Source organism: Clupea harengus, chromosome 18, assembly GCF_900700415.2.
Source record: "Clupea harengus chromosome 18, Ch_v2.0.2, whole genome shotgun sequence".
Lineage (NCBI taxonomy): Eukaryota > Metazoa > Chordata > Actinopteri > Clupeiformes > Clupeidae > Clupea > Clupea harengus.
The window spans coordinates 8,727,837-8,741,557 of NC_045169.1; the positions used below are offsets into that span (position 1 = coordinate 8,727,837).

General features: G+C 44.6%; 2 protein-coding genes across 2 annotated transcripts in view; both read left to right on the forward strand.

Annotated features, from left to right (window-relative positions):
- Positions 1 to 5,960: 5,960 nt before the first annotated feature.
- On the forward strand, positions 5,961 to 10,574 carry LOC105891421 (zinc finger protein basonuclin-2-like). The gene is made up of 5 exons (XM_031584617.2): positions 5,961 to 6,257; positions 7,381 to 7,483; positions 8,658 to 8,893; positions 9,154 to 9,715; positions 10,498 to 10,574. The coding sequence occupies exons 1-5, from the start codon at positions 6,201 to 6,203 to the stop codon at positions 10,572 to 10,574; spliced, it is 1,035 nt and encodes a 344-aa protein (XP_031440477.2). The 5' UTR covers positions 5,961 to 6,200.
- Positions 10,575 to 12,612: 2,038 nt separating this feature from the next.
- LOC105891443 (endophilin-A1-like) overlaps positions 12,613 to 13,721 on the forward strand; it is a 16,527-nt gene continuing 15,418 nt past the window's right edge. Inside the window, exon 1 of the mRNA XM_031584673.1 lies at positions 12,613 to 12,795. Within this exon, the coding sequence (XP_031440533.1) occupies positions 12,751 to 12,795 (45 nt within the window). The 5' untranslated portion in view covers positions 12,613 to 12,750. The remainder of the gene's footprint in view (positions 12,796 to 13,721) is intronic.

Here is a 13,721-nt window from a genome sequence, read left to right on the forward strand (position 1 = left end):
TATTTATTTTTTTATCCCCCTCTCCTCTCCTCCCCCAGCTCCTTTAGACACTTTTCTCTTGGAATTATAACTCCAGAAGTGACTGAAATTCTCCACACACATTATCTTTAAACATATATCCTGTCAGAGAGCTGGTGCTATGAATTGTGACAGGCTTTAGAAGTGTGTGTGTAGTGTGTGTGGGGGGGGGGGTTGATATTTAAAACTTTGAAAAGTGCTGATGGTTCAGTTTTCCTTTTTGGGTGGTATCAAAGCTGTGATTTGAGGCGTGTGTGAGGAGGGTGTGTGACGCTCGAGGACATGTTTGTCTCTAAGCCCGTGGTACTGAGCAGAAACAGAAGCTCCGCGGTCGCCCCTGCGCTGGGCTGGCATTCACACGCACCCTAAGCCACTGCGGATGAGTGCCAACAGAATGCATGGAAGTGGTAATATCAGCTTAAAGCCCTCTGATACCCCAGCATTCAGGTCCAGCAGGGTCAGGCACACTGTCACACACACTCTGGTCTGGTGCCATTCAGCTTGTGTCACCCATAAACACACATACACAGCTATTCAGCCTGCATTACACAGACATAAAAACTGATGATATTTAGCATGTCGCGCGTACACACTCATATTTATGCTGCAACATTATTCTGTGTGTGTCCCGCGTCTAATCCATTTCAGAGGGGCAGAGCGAGTCGAAGAGCTTTTCACAGCGAACGGGACACACAACACCCGGATTACACCAGTGTCAGCATGCATCTCAGGGCTGCGTTGTGACATGGAACACACACACACACACACATTTAGTCTCTTTCTTCTCTTTCCTGTTTTGTCTGAAGTGTCACTTCTACATCAGAGCAGGATAGTTGTGTGTGTGTGTGCGAGAGGGACAGAGAGAAGGACACTTCATGTCTTTCCGCCAGTGGGTCTCAAGCAAGAACCAGTCAGTTGTATTCCCATGTGAAAGCCCTGGTGCTGGTGATTTAATGGAACTGGTCTAACGCATCTGTTTTCCTATATTCACAAGAGACACCGTGTCGATCATGTTCACCACACTGTACATTAAGACGGCTGCCCCTCCATCTCTCGAGTCTTCGGCGCTCACGCGGAGGATAAGAAGCATGACGTTCAAAGGGAAACCTCTGTGGGAGAGTATCTGCTTCATCAGCAGGTGTTGCTCTCAGATGGGTTCTTCCGCAGTGTGTTAGTCCCAGGTGATGCTACCCTCAGGGCACACACTGGACACGGGGATACATAGGCATGCACACTACTCTCAACACACCTACTGCACAAACACACACATACACACACACTGGACACGGGGATACATAGGCATGCACACTACCCTCAACACACCTACTGCACAAACACACACACACACACACATACACACACACACACACACTGGACACGGGGATACATAGGCATGCACACTACCCTCAACACACCTACTGCACAAACACACACACATACACACACACTGGACACGGGGATACATAGGCATGCACACTACCCTCAACACACCTACTGCACAAACACACACACACACATACACACACACTGGACACGGGGATACATAGGCATGCACACTACCCTCAACACACCTACTGCACAAACACACACACACACACACATACACACACACTGGACACGGGGATACATAGGCATGCACACTACCCTCAACACACCTACTGCACAAACACACACACATACACACACACTGGACACGGGGATACATAGGCATGCACACTACCCTCAACACACCTACTGCACAAACACACACACACACACACACACTGGACACGGGGATACATAGGCATGCACACTACCCTCAACACACCTACTGCACAAACACACACACACACACACACACACACACACACACTGGACACGGGGATACATAGGCATGCACACTACCCTCAACACACCTACTGCACAAACACACACACATACACACACACTGGACACGGGGATACATAGGCATGCACACTACCCTCAACACACCTACTGCACAAACACACACACACACACACACACTGGACACGGGGATACATAGGCATGCAAACTACCCTCAACACACCTACTGCACAAACACACACACACACACTGGACACGGGGATACATAGGCATGCACACTACCCTCAACACACCTACTGCACAAACACACACACACACACACACACACACTGCAGATGCTTAACACCTTCGGAAATGCCTGGTAAACTTGCACTATATGCACTACCTACTCAAATATGTGTGTATGATTGTGCACTTAATTAATTATCTATGTCTTTGCATTGATTGTTTTATGTATGTGTGTGTGTGTTTTATCTCTTTGTTATGTCTGGGTGTTTGTTCCTGTTAATTAGTTTCTAATGGGCCCCTTATTACTAATTGATGAAGCCGCTGTCTTGGAGGATGTTGAGTCTGCATGGGAGACCTAAAATAACTGGGGACAGCTTCAAAGGCTCTTTCTATCCGTGTGTGTGTGTGTGTGTGTGCCTGTGTGTGTGTGTGTGTGTATGTGTGTGTGAGTGTGTGTGTGTGTGTGTGTGTGTTTGGGCCCCCCTGCTAACCCAGCGTGTATAAGCCAGGGGGAGGACTCAGGTGACCCTGCCAAAAATCTCCCTCACCCTTGAGAGATACACGGAGCGAGGGAGGAGAAAAAAAGGAGGAGGAGACTCTTTCATTCTTTCAAATCCAACCTCCTTTTTTTCCCCTTCTCTCCGTTGCCACCTTTTCCTGTCCCATATTGAGATCTGTGTCTGCGTGCGTGGGGTATAACTCTTTGTGGGCGATCCAAGTTGGCTTGCTGGGTCTCAGAATGGGGACGAGGAACAGCAGAAAAAAGTTCCAACCGAAGAAAGTTGGTCCTAAGTTTGTCATTTGTTCCAAAATGTGGAGTCTTCCACTAATATCAATCTCTCTGTCTCTCCCTTTCTTTCTCCCTAGCTCTCACTCCACTCTCTCTCTTTAAGTCTCTTCCTCTCCCTCTGCCTCCTTCTCCCTCCTTCCTTTACACACATGCCTCAAAAGTAACAGGCAAAACCCAGAAGAAGAACAATGTGTATGTTTCATCAAAGGAGATGACAGGGGATATTTGAAAGGAAAGGACAGAAATGTATCGGACAGAAGGTTCTCAGATGACTAAGATCATTGATCGGACATTCTGAGCAAAGGGAAAGCTCCTATGACAGATGTTGTACTGATACAACAGTCAACAAACAAGTGAAACAAACATCGAATGAGGTCGAACAAACAAACAAAAACAATACTGAGGTTCCAAACTGCTCCCGACATGGCTATGTAAGTGTGTCAGTCCCCCTCTTATGCACACGCGCTCACACACACTCGCACACACACACACGCGCACACACACACACACAATTGTCTTCTGATATTATAATTAAACAGGACATCAAAACTGGAAAGTGGCTCAGACTAGCCCCAGCAGAGTGGAAATGTATCCAACATACCTGCCTCTCCTATTCCCTATAGGTGTGTGTGGGTGTGTGTGTCTTTGAGATTGATTGACTATTTTGGCATGACTGTTGTAAGTAGCTGGTCTCCTGTGTGCCTCTATGTTGATTTCCAGGCATCTTTAACACTGACTCTGTGAATGAGTGACGCCTATGTGTGAATTTGTATGATTGCTTTAGTTCTGTTTTTATGTGAGTGTGAGTGCTTCTATTTGCATGTTGATATATATGACATAGCTCCTTATGGGTGAATGACTATATATATTAGCAAGAAAACAAATTTAACTGCCTGTCACATTTGGATCATAAACTACAGAAACTAAAATATTCACTAAATAGTTGGGTGTTATGTGGGGGTAGAGAGTTTTGTGCGAGTAAGAACATCCAGTCCGAACAAAACATCCGTAGTCATGTAAGAACATGAGCAGAGGGTTTTGGGCAAAACAAGCACTGATCTTGGAAGAAAATGTAGATCAGTAGTCGTCTCCCCCCAAAAACATCAGATGTTCTGGAGACCACAGCTGGAGTTCTTCAGAACCAGCTTTAAACTTCAGAACCATACATCAACTTCAGCTGAGCACTCAGGATGAGGAAGAGGATGATGATGATGTCCTATCAGTAAAAACGTTTTTATTTTTTTCACTTCACTCTCTCTCTCTCTCTGTATATTGCTGACACTGACACACACACACACACACACACACACACGCACACACACACACACACACACTTATTTAAACCTGCTAAACTCCAAATCTATGATCCAAACCTGTCAGACGTGGGAAAGGCTTCTTCATCCCCCCCATAAACACACACAACCCCTGAGTGTGACTGAGTGCCCTGAGGAAGTGGCGTGCTGATGAAGTCCTCTGTCAGCTGTTTCCTGTCTCTCGCATTGTTCTGGGACATTCCGCTACCTGCTGCCACGCACCTGACATCCCACGAGAGAGGTGAGATTCACACACACACTCACATACACACACACACACACGCACGCACACACACATGCACACACCATCATAGCCTGAGCCATGAACGCCTCTCCCAATGCTCTCCCACTATTCTGCTTCTTTGTAAACTCCACTGCAGTCTCTTCTGTTGTCATTTACGTTTGCACTGTTTAATGCTTTAATGCACATCTTCACAGGCGCTGAAAACTGCAGGGAGTCCAACTCCTTCAAAACAGGGATGGCGACAAAGATTGAGCACAGATTGCATCTCAGATTGCAGCCTATCAACATGATTAACATCCATCCAGTTAATAGCTGTGAAGGTACTTTGATGTAAAACAGTGAGTCAAAAAGGACTTTTTCAACTGTGGGTTCTAAGTAGAAGATGGTACAGGTTCTATCCAGTAGTATCAAAAGATACTTTTAATTTACAGGTTCTATCCAGACAACTCAAATTACTCCAAAACGTTCTACTGATTGGAACCAAAAAAGATTGTACAATTACTTTGCTAAAAGGTTAATAGACCAAATAATTATTCAAAGAATGATACATCTGTTGGTTCCGAGCAAGTCTTTAAAAGACCTCTTCAAAATGTTGACTTTAAGTTTGGATTTTTGAACACTGTGGCACAATGGCTCAACTGTAGACCCTGCCTCATGTTCTGTGCACAGCAGACTGTTCTGTGGAAAAAAGGGATATTTTTTTACATGGTCTTTCCTCTTGTGCAGGACAAAACTCTCCAAAGCATAGAGGAGTATATCAAGGGGTATATAGTGTGTGTGTGTGTGTGTGTGTGTGTGTGTGTGTGTGTGTGTGTGCGTGCGTGTGTGTGTGTGCGTGTGTGCCAGACAGAGAAGGAAATGATTTGAGAGAATAGGGTAACAGGGACTAGATCTGACTTTCATATAGTTTCATATGGTTTGATCTTTCTTCTTAACTACACTAGACAGGCATAGAGAGAGGGAAATACGCAGACAGAGTCATCTTTGAAACTCTGATTCAGCCCTGCTTTTGTGAAAATATGTTTTTGCTTCTTCTCACACAGGCCATTCTTGTGTGAATACTCGTGAATTTGAACGAGAATCTCTCCGTGCATTTCAGTTCCTTTGCTTTGTCTTGACCTTATTCGGCCTGGTAGACCCTTCCCTGAGTGTTCAATCAACACCGCCAGATCATTGGGCACTGGGAGAAGAGAGGCAGACAGAGTGGAGAGATCGGCATCCAGAGGCAAACCAATGGAATAAATAACTGAGACGTGAGAATGCATTGAGATGCTGGCCGTCACATATGGAGCCTTTTCACACACACACACACACATAAATGCTGTTTCTTCACCTTCACTCTGTCCCTTTAGTTGTTCACTCTATGCAGGTCAATTGTGAGTCTACTTATTTCCTCTGTGTACTTGTTCTTACTGACAACCCCGAAACGCTCCCTTCCAATCCCCCCCCCCCCCCCCCCCACACACACACTCTTCAATTCATCCACACTCTCCAATTAAATTAGAGAATTAACTAGAGCTTCCTCCCATTCCTGTTTTGGTGTTGAGAGACAGACAGAGAGAGGGAGAGAGAGAGAGATTAATAACTCAAATTCACAGTTGAGAGATAGCCTGCCAATTGAGATGGCTGAAGTAGGAGATCAGTATAGACTTAGGCAGAAGATTCCGAGAAACCGCTGAGAAATAAACAAAAGAAAAAAGTAACAGGATAAAGAGAAACGACTGAAGATCTCGAGCTTTATAATTGTAAGGCCCGGCAACACTGTGAGAAGTGGACTGGCGCGATGGGGACATGGCAACATCACGGAGAGCGGGACGCCCGTTACCGAGTTACCCCTCAGGTAAGCTGTAGCCTAGACTTGCATACAATGCGCTGTTTTCATGTGTGTTTTGCAAATAATGAATACACCAACACCTTGGTCATAGTCTTCGCACGAAGTAGTCTACGACGGAGTAGGCTAAGTTACCATACGTTTCCATTACCATTCGTTTTTAATTAAAAAAAATCGATATTTGCTTGTTTGATAAAAAAGTGTTTTTGCTATGAAAAAAATAAATAATAATAATTAATCCCCCGTCCTCAAAATCATAAATTAACATGAAGTGTGTAGAACGCAATACATTTCTTATAATCTCAGTATTTGAAGGATCTGAGCACTAAAACAAGCTAACTAAATAAACAATGGAAATAACAGAAATGTAAACCTACCGCCATATCTGAATGTACAGTTTTATTTGAATGTATTTACAGTATTCTATATATATATATATATATGCCCTGATATTTAATGCACCATTCTTTGACGACAGAAGAGGGACAAGAACAACTTTTAAAATAAGGTAGATACGAAGACGTCATAGCTGACACTTTGACATGCAGGTAAACTGTCCAGAAATGTGTTATGAAAGCAGGCTGATACAGAGGCTTGATAATTTAAACATGACCGTGAAGATGTCTTTTCCCGTATGATTATCGTCCTTAGTATTGTTTAGGAGTCTGTTTAGGATGTTTGTCAATGTGGTTTTTAAACGAGATCAATTCACCAGCTGTGAAAGTTGCACCTGATGTAACAACTCGACATGCCCTCCATTACTATACAAGCAGATTCGAAAATATCAGTAAAACACTGGAGAATAGAGTCGTCGGGGAATGACAATCTAATATTTTGACGTTCTTCATATTAATTCGTACAGGTTAAAACTACTGCTGCCGCCCTATCATTACTCGAGTTCGCATGAGTCGGTGTTTAGGTTTGTTAGTTCATATCAATCCACGAGGTCCTGTGGTCATCAAACCAAGACATCAGATACCGAATAAGCACCACAAAGAAATACGTTACTCACTGCTCACAGAGAAAAGAATCAAGGAGCAGTCCTCAAACTTTCACTCTGTCAGTAACATGTCTGTGTTGCCGATGATAACAGATGGACGAGTTTAGATTTCCAATTCCCTCTCTTTGTCAGGTGATCGGTTGCACTATGCTGGGATGCGTCTGTGAGAGTTTCCAGCCGGAGAAGGCCAACCTGAGATCGTGTGGCCAGTGTCAGCATGGCTGGGTCGTCCATGGTAAAAACAAGCTTTTCCCTTCAACATTTCAAAAGTAATATTATTACCTTAGTGTTTTTAACCAATTAACTGATCAGTTCTGCTAAAGTTTCTGACAAATTGTTCAGCATTTGCAAGCTGGCTCAAAAATAACTGTCTTTTTAACAATGAGATGAGTTTGTTATACGATACATATAAATATTGTAATGATTTGAGCACCTTTGTTATTTCTATAATCAACACTGTACAAATTAATATAACTTACACATATAGGATTTAACAATAATTTTATGTGAAATTAAGTAGTAGTTAATTTTACATGATATATATATATGTCATGAGTCATGAACCGCAAATGTAACTGTGCATACAAATTGTCTGTTACCAATTTTCATAAAAATCAGGCTAAATGTGCAGAAAAAATATCTAAATATGGAAATATAAAAAGCAAGAATAAATGAATGTCTGAATCAATATAATGACAGGCATTATATTTAAAGAACACAATTGTATTAGTAGATGTATTAAAGCCATTTGCAAGTCTAATCAAACCTAATCACAGGGAAATAGTCCCTATGTTAATGTAAAATAGTTTCTAGAACATTTTCATAAATACTTTTGTCAATTGTGTTTGAACGTTTAAATCAGGCTTTCCCTGATAGAGGGATTTGTAGTTGTACATTACAAACAGAGTTGCCTGTGATCACGGAATCATACAGAGAGAAAAGAAACAGGGTTATGAAAAGAAACTGGAATTGCCTTTAATATGCCGTCGCACTGCTGTTTTAAACTGTGATCAAACATCACACAAATAACTGTCTTAAGATTACTGTTTCTGGAGTTACCTTTTGTAGCTTCAACTATGGGAGCTCCTTTAACCCACCTGACAGAAGCAGTGTTACTCAGACCGTCAGGGAGCTCCTACTACAGTTTAACCCACCTGACAGAAACAGTGTTACTCAGACAGTCAGGGACTGTGGTGGTGGTGGTCTGTTTAACAGCAAAGCGTTCAAAAATGCCTTTAAGTTGCTCAGAATGAAACATGCTGTATACATATGTTTGTGTGTGGGTTTGTGTGTATTTGTGTTTATACATGCATGTGTTTTTTTGTGTTTCTGCGTGTTTGTGTCTGTATGTTTGTGTGGTTCTGTATACATGTGTATCTGTGTGTGTGTGTGTGTGTATGTCTCCATAGCCCTGAGTAAGCTGGGCACTCCACCTGTGCTGGGTGTGCGTCAGGTGGAAGCGGTGCGAGCGTCGCAGGTTTATGACATCAGCAGTCTGATGTTGTTCGGCGCACAGGCAGTACCCACGCGCATGAAGATCCTTCTGGATCGCCTCTACAGTGTACTGCCCCCTGCTGACGTCAGGAACATACTACACTCATTAGGCTGGACCCTCAGGGACTATGTCAGAGGATACATACTGCAGGTCAGCATACATTCGCCCACACACAGATAAACACACGTTTCACTGACGCACACCCAGACATACACACTTTTATCCACAGTGCATCTGCTTACTGCATATCAACTATATCATTCACATGAACTTTAATCCTTACAAACAACCACAATCACATATTGCACAGCATACACACGCTCACATACATCATTTCTGGTATGGTATGGTTCATGTTGTGGTTGTGTGTATGTGTGTGTGTGTGTGTGTCTGTGTAATTATGTTTACAGGACACTCTGGGTCGGGTTCTAGATCGATGGGTGATGATGTCACTCGAGGAGGAGGCAATGACCCTGCAGCAGTTCATGCGCTTTGGCGAAACTCGCCCCATCGTGGAGCTCATGGGGCACCCGGGCCATGACCTCAACATTGCCACGGCAACCAGGCCAAACTCTGACATCCGCTACTTCATTGAGTGCAGTAGTCAGTCACGTGGTGCTGTGTCACCGTTGGGCGGGGCCAATCACAGCTTGCACCACTTTGAGAACCAGCAGGGGGCGTGTGTGTCCCTCCTCTCGCCCGTCCCGTTTGGCACACACACACTCACAGACACACACACACTCACACAAACACCTGCGCTCACACACACACAGGGCCACGCCAGACTCAGCAGCCAATTAGAGCAGGCGTCAAAGACCAACTCACCAATCAGGGATGGCCACGGTAAGGGAGGTAGTTTTGACGGGGAGGAGGTGAAAAGACAAAGAACTAGTGAAAATAAAAGAGAGAGTAGGGGAAGTGGGGAGGGAACAGGAGTGGAAAGAGGTAGAGAGAGAGGAGGGGAGGAAAGAGAAGAGGCAGGAAAGGAGAGAGAGAGGTCTGAGACCGAGCTGCTCTCTCTGCCTTCTTCTCCTGTCTTCCTCTGCTCATCCCTCTCTCTCTGTTCGTCCTCCACAGTGTCATCCAGCGGGGGTGGTGGTGGCGGTGACGGTGGCGGCGGCGGTGGTGTGTGTATGGTGCGCAACAAGAGCCGCGTCAGCTGTTCCGCCTGCTCCAAGACGTTCTACGACAAGGGAACGCTGAAGATCCACTACAATGCCGTGCACCTAAAGATCAAGCACAGCTGCACGGTTCCGGGCTGTTCCGCGCTCTTCAGCTCGCTCCGCAGTCGCAACCGCCACAGCGCCAACCCCAACCCACGGCTGCACTCTCACGTGCACACACACTCACAGGCGCGGGCTCACACACACGCGCGAATGCACGGGCACACCCATACGCAGCCACACACACACGTGTGTGTTCAAACACAGCCTTACATGCACACGAGTGGCGCTCACACACAGCTAGAGAAGTATACTGAAGCACGTCTTCAGGCGCAAACAAAGCCTCATATGCACAAACACAGTCATGCACAGGCGTGTGGACACAGTGAAACACACACACGTGCTCAAACAGACACACACTTTCAGGCGCATGTGCACGCACACCCTCACACACGTGGTAAACCATCTGAAGCACACACTCAAACACATATTCAGACACACACTCACGCCCAAACTCAAGCACAAACTCTTACAAGCACCAGTCCACCTGCTGTCTCCGTAACACACTCTCACACACCTTTGTCACCGCAGAAAGTGGCCTCTGTGACATCAACACATTCTGGCCTGCTTGGGGTTACTGTTACCAGGGCACCAGACTATTACGATAAACAAGTCTCTTCTGGTACCCACAATGCACCTGTTCAAGTGGGAGGAGGAGGGAGACTACAGAATGAGGAGCCAACCAATCCCAGATCAGCATTCCCAGCTCTAGAGCCCGCCCTTAAGAGACCTCGGCGAAAGTCCAGCGCTCCAGTAAAGATAGAGATCAAAAGAGAGAGACATGGTGAAGGAAAAGAAGAGGATGAACAAGAGAGAAGAGAGGACCAAAAAGAAAATAAACCTAGTACTCAAAACTATCCCTGTTTGTGCTGTTCCAGTGACACCTACAACTTCAAACACAATGGCATAGACCATACCCCTGACAATCATGCCAACTGCAGTAACTTTTGCCACGATAACCAAGATCAAGCTGGTTCGGCAGTAGTATACTCGTCATAGTTAATGTGCTGACCTTTACTATAGTCCTGTTATACGTATCGAGGTACATGCACACATACACTTACATTTTCATACGCTTAGTCCACATTCCACACTAGTTCTGATTAATAATATGCCCCAGCTTTTTTGTTGACAACAATAATACCTCATTAACAACTATAGCTGCTTCTACGTCGACAACATCAATATATCATGCTAATACTGAGATATGATCATTCTTACACATGGGAATCATACCAGAATGACATCTCTCTCTAGGTCTCAGAAAGGATTTGTTCTTACTGAGGCCAAACTAGGACTGTAGACTGCACCTTGAAAACTCTTTTAAGCTCACATCAAGACGGGAGAGCACAGGACTGGCGCCGCCTTGAGGCCGGGCAAAGAACACAACTCCCCATATCACTGAAGGGGGACCCCTGTGGTTTCTGCTTTGAAGGGTGACTTAGGTCTTAGGTCACTGTACTAGCTTTTCAGATAGGACCCTGATTTAAGACTTTGGTGAAATCTATTGGAGAGTGTAGATAAAAGTGTGGTATTGACACACACACACACACACACACACACACACACACACACACACACACACACACACACACACACACACACACACACACAATGTTTGCTGTTGATTCTAAGGCCCCCTCAGGAGATTCCATTTTACAAGAGGAAACAATTCCAAATGATAAACACCTAACAATGAGAAATTATTCTAGAAGATAATGCTAATAAATCATGTATGATATATGACGAAGTGTGGTGTGCATAATATTGGAGTCTGTGTTGGGATATATATGCAGTATGTGTATGTGTTGCTTTCAGCTTTTGTGACAATCTGTAATGGTCAGGTTCTGTCAATCCCATTATCAATCAATCAATCAATTCAAAATGAATCTGTCTGTCCCCCCACCTCTCTCTCTCACACACACACACACACACACTCAGGGACCACACAGGGATGTTTCACAGGTAGCTTTTCCAGAACCATCTATGGCCTGGTCCAAAGCATATAACATGGCATTTCTGGCAGGTATGACTCACAGGGCAACCGGTAGAGGTCTCAGCACGCAGATTTGGTGAAACTGCCACCACCGCTGCCTCTCTAACACAGTCAATGCCACATGGTGGCAGCACTGATAAGAACATGGCGGCTGTGATAAGAGCTTGGCATCTCCTGGACCTGGTGTGTCGCTGTCCTAGGTACTGAATCTGTGCGCGCTTTACTCTCTCTCTCTCTCTCTCTCTCTCTCTCTCTCTCTCTATCTCTTTCTCTCTGTGTGTGTGTGTTTGTTTGAGTGTGTGTAAGAGAGAGAGAGACAGAACTGTTTGACAGTAGTTGCTGCTGAACGGAATATATTTTTGTTTAAAGTAATTGCGCTAATATTTAATATTATATTAAATGTTATAAATAGTTTACATGTCTGCTGTTGAACTTACATTTAGTGTTAACGTCTCCCATTAAAGGAATAGCCTACCTTAAAACAAGTCCAATTAATGAAATGTTTATTGTATTTGGACGAAACACAGTATAATATCTAGCGAATGTTCAACCGGAAATATTACTGCCCTATAAGGGGGTGGTCGTGTGTGTGTGTGTGTGTGTGTGTGTGTATGTCTTACGTCACGGACTGTAGAATGACATTCAATAGCCCGATCATTGTATCAGACAACCCGCGAGCCAAGCAGGCGAGCCCGTTGGAGCGCGCATAGCAAACGAAAAAAGGGACATTTTTCTCCGGTTGAATTTAAAAAACGAGTACCCGTGGAGACAAGGCGTAAATAGAAACGATGTCTGTCGCGGGGCTGAAAAAGCAGTTTCACAAAGCAACACAGGTAAGAGCTCTAGTACAATAGCGAGAACGTGAAACGAGCGCCAGAAAAAAAACAAACACAAATCCGCTTGGCGCTCGACTTCTGGGATGCGATAGCGCGGGAGAGCTTGTATGAAAAAAGAAAATTGGGCTCGAGAGCGATATTGTTTACAGATAGATAGGAAAGAGTGATATTCACATTTGTCCACGTACTGATTAGTACATTTGAAGTCTTTCAAATTTGACTTTCAGTGTATTTGCGTGTATGTGCTGGGATGTATTTGTGTCTTCGTGACGGTCGGACCACGTCGTGCTTAGGAAGTAGTGGATGCAAGTGTGAGAACAGGGCGTGTGTATGCTTTGAAAGCCAGTGTTGTCTCTTAGTGATAGCCTGTGATATGACTGTAGGCTACAGTATTAAACCATGGCTCGGAGAGCAGTATAACCATAGGCATCTCTTACAATTGTACCACTTTCTTAATTAATAGCTCCAGTAATTCCAGGTGGCAGTTAGGTGTTGTTGGACTAGGTGTAACAGAGGAATAATACCGGTCATTTTTTATCTGAAGTAGCTCTAGTGGCAACAGTTGTTGTAGTCGCGGTGGCAGTGATTGTTGAATAGGTGCCCGTTTTAGTGAGAGGGCAATTCTGGGTGAGTTAAGCGGAAGTTAGGTGTGTGTGTCTGTCTGTCTGTGAGTTAAAATAGCACTCCATGGTGGTCTCACGCCTCCACCAATCTCTGCTTCCACAGCAACGTAATGCCACTTCCAACCCAAAATAGCAACAGGGACGCTCAAGCTTCCGGAACACAAAGCAACATCGGGGCTCTGACTCATCATTCAAGGATATTGATTGGTTGTGTGTGTGTGTGTGTGTGTGTGTGTGTGTGTGTGTGTGTGTTTGCATATATTATTTGGTCAAGAAGATCCTGGTGACCATGCTCTCAGA

Coding starts and splice junctions, on each gene's coding strand:
- LOC105891421 (XM_031584617.2), top strand. CDS start 6,201: ATGGGGACATGGCAACATCACGGAGAGCGGGACGCCCGTTACCGAGTT. Junction 6,258..7,380: donor GTTACCGAGTTACCCCTCAG/GTAAGCTGTAGC, acceptor TCTCTTTGTCAG/GTGATCGGTTGCACTATGCT. Junction 8,894..9,153: donor TCAGAGGATACATACTGCAG/GTCAGCATACAT, acceptor TTATGTTTACAG/GACACTCTGGGTCGGGTTCT.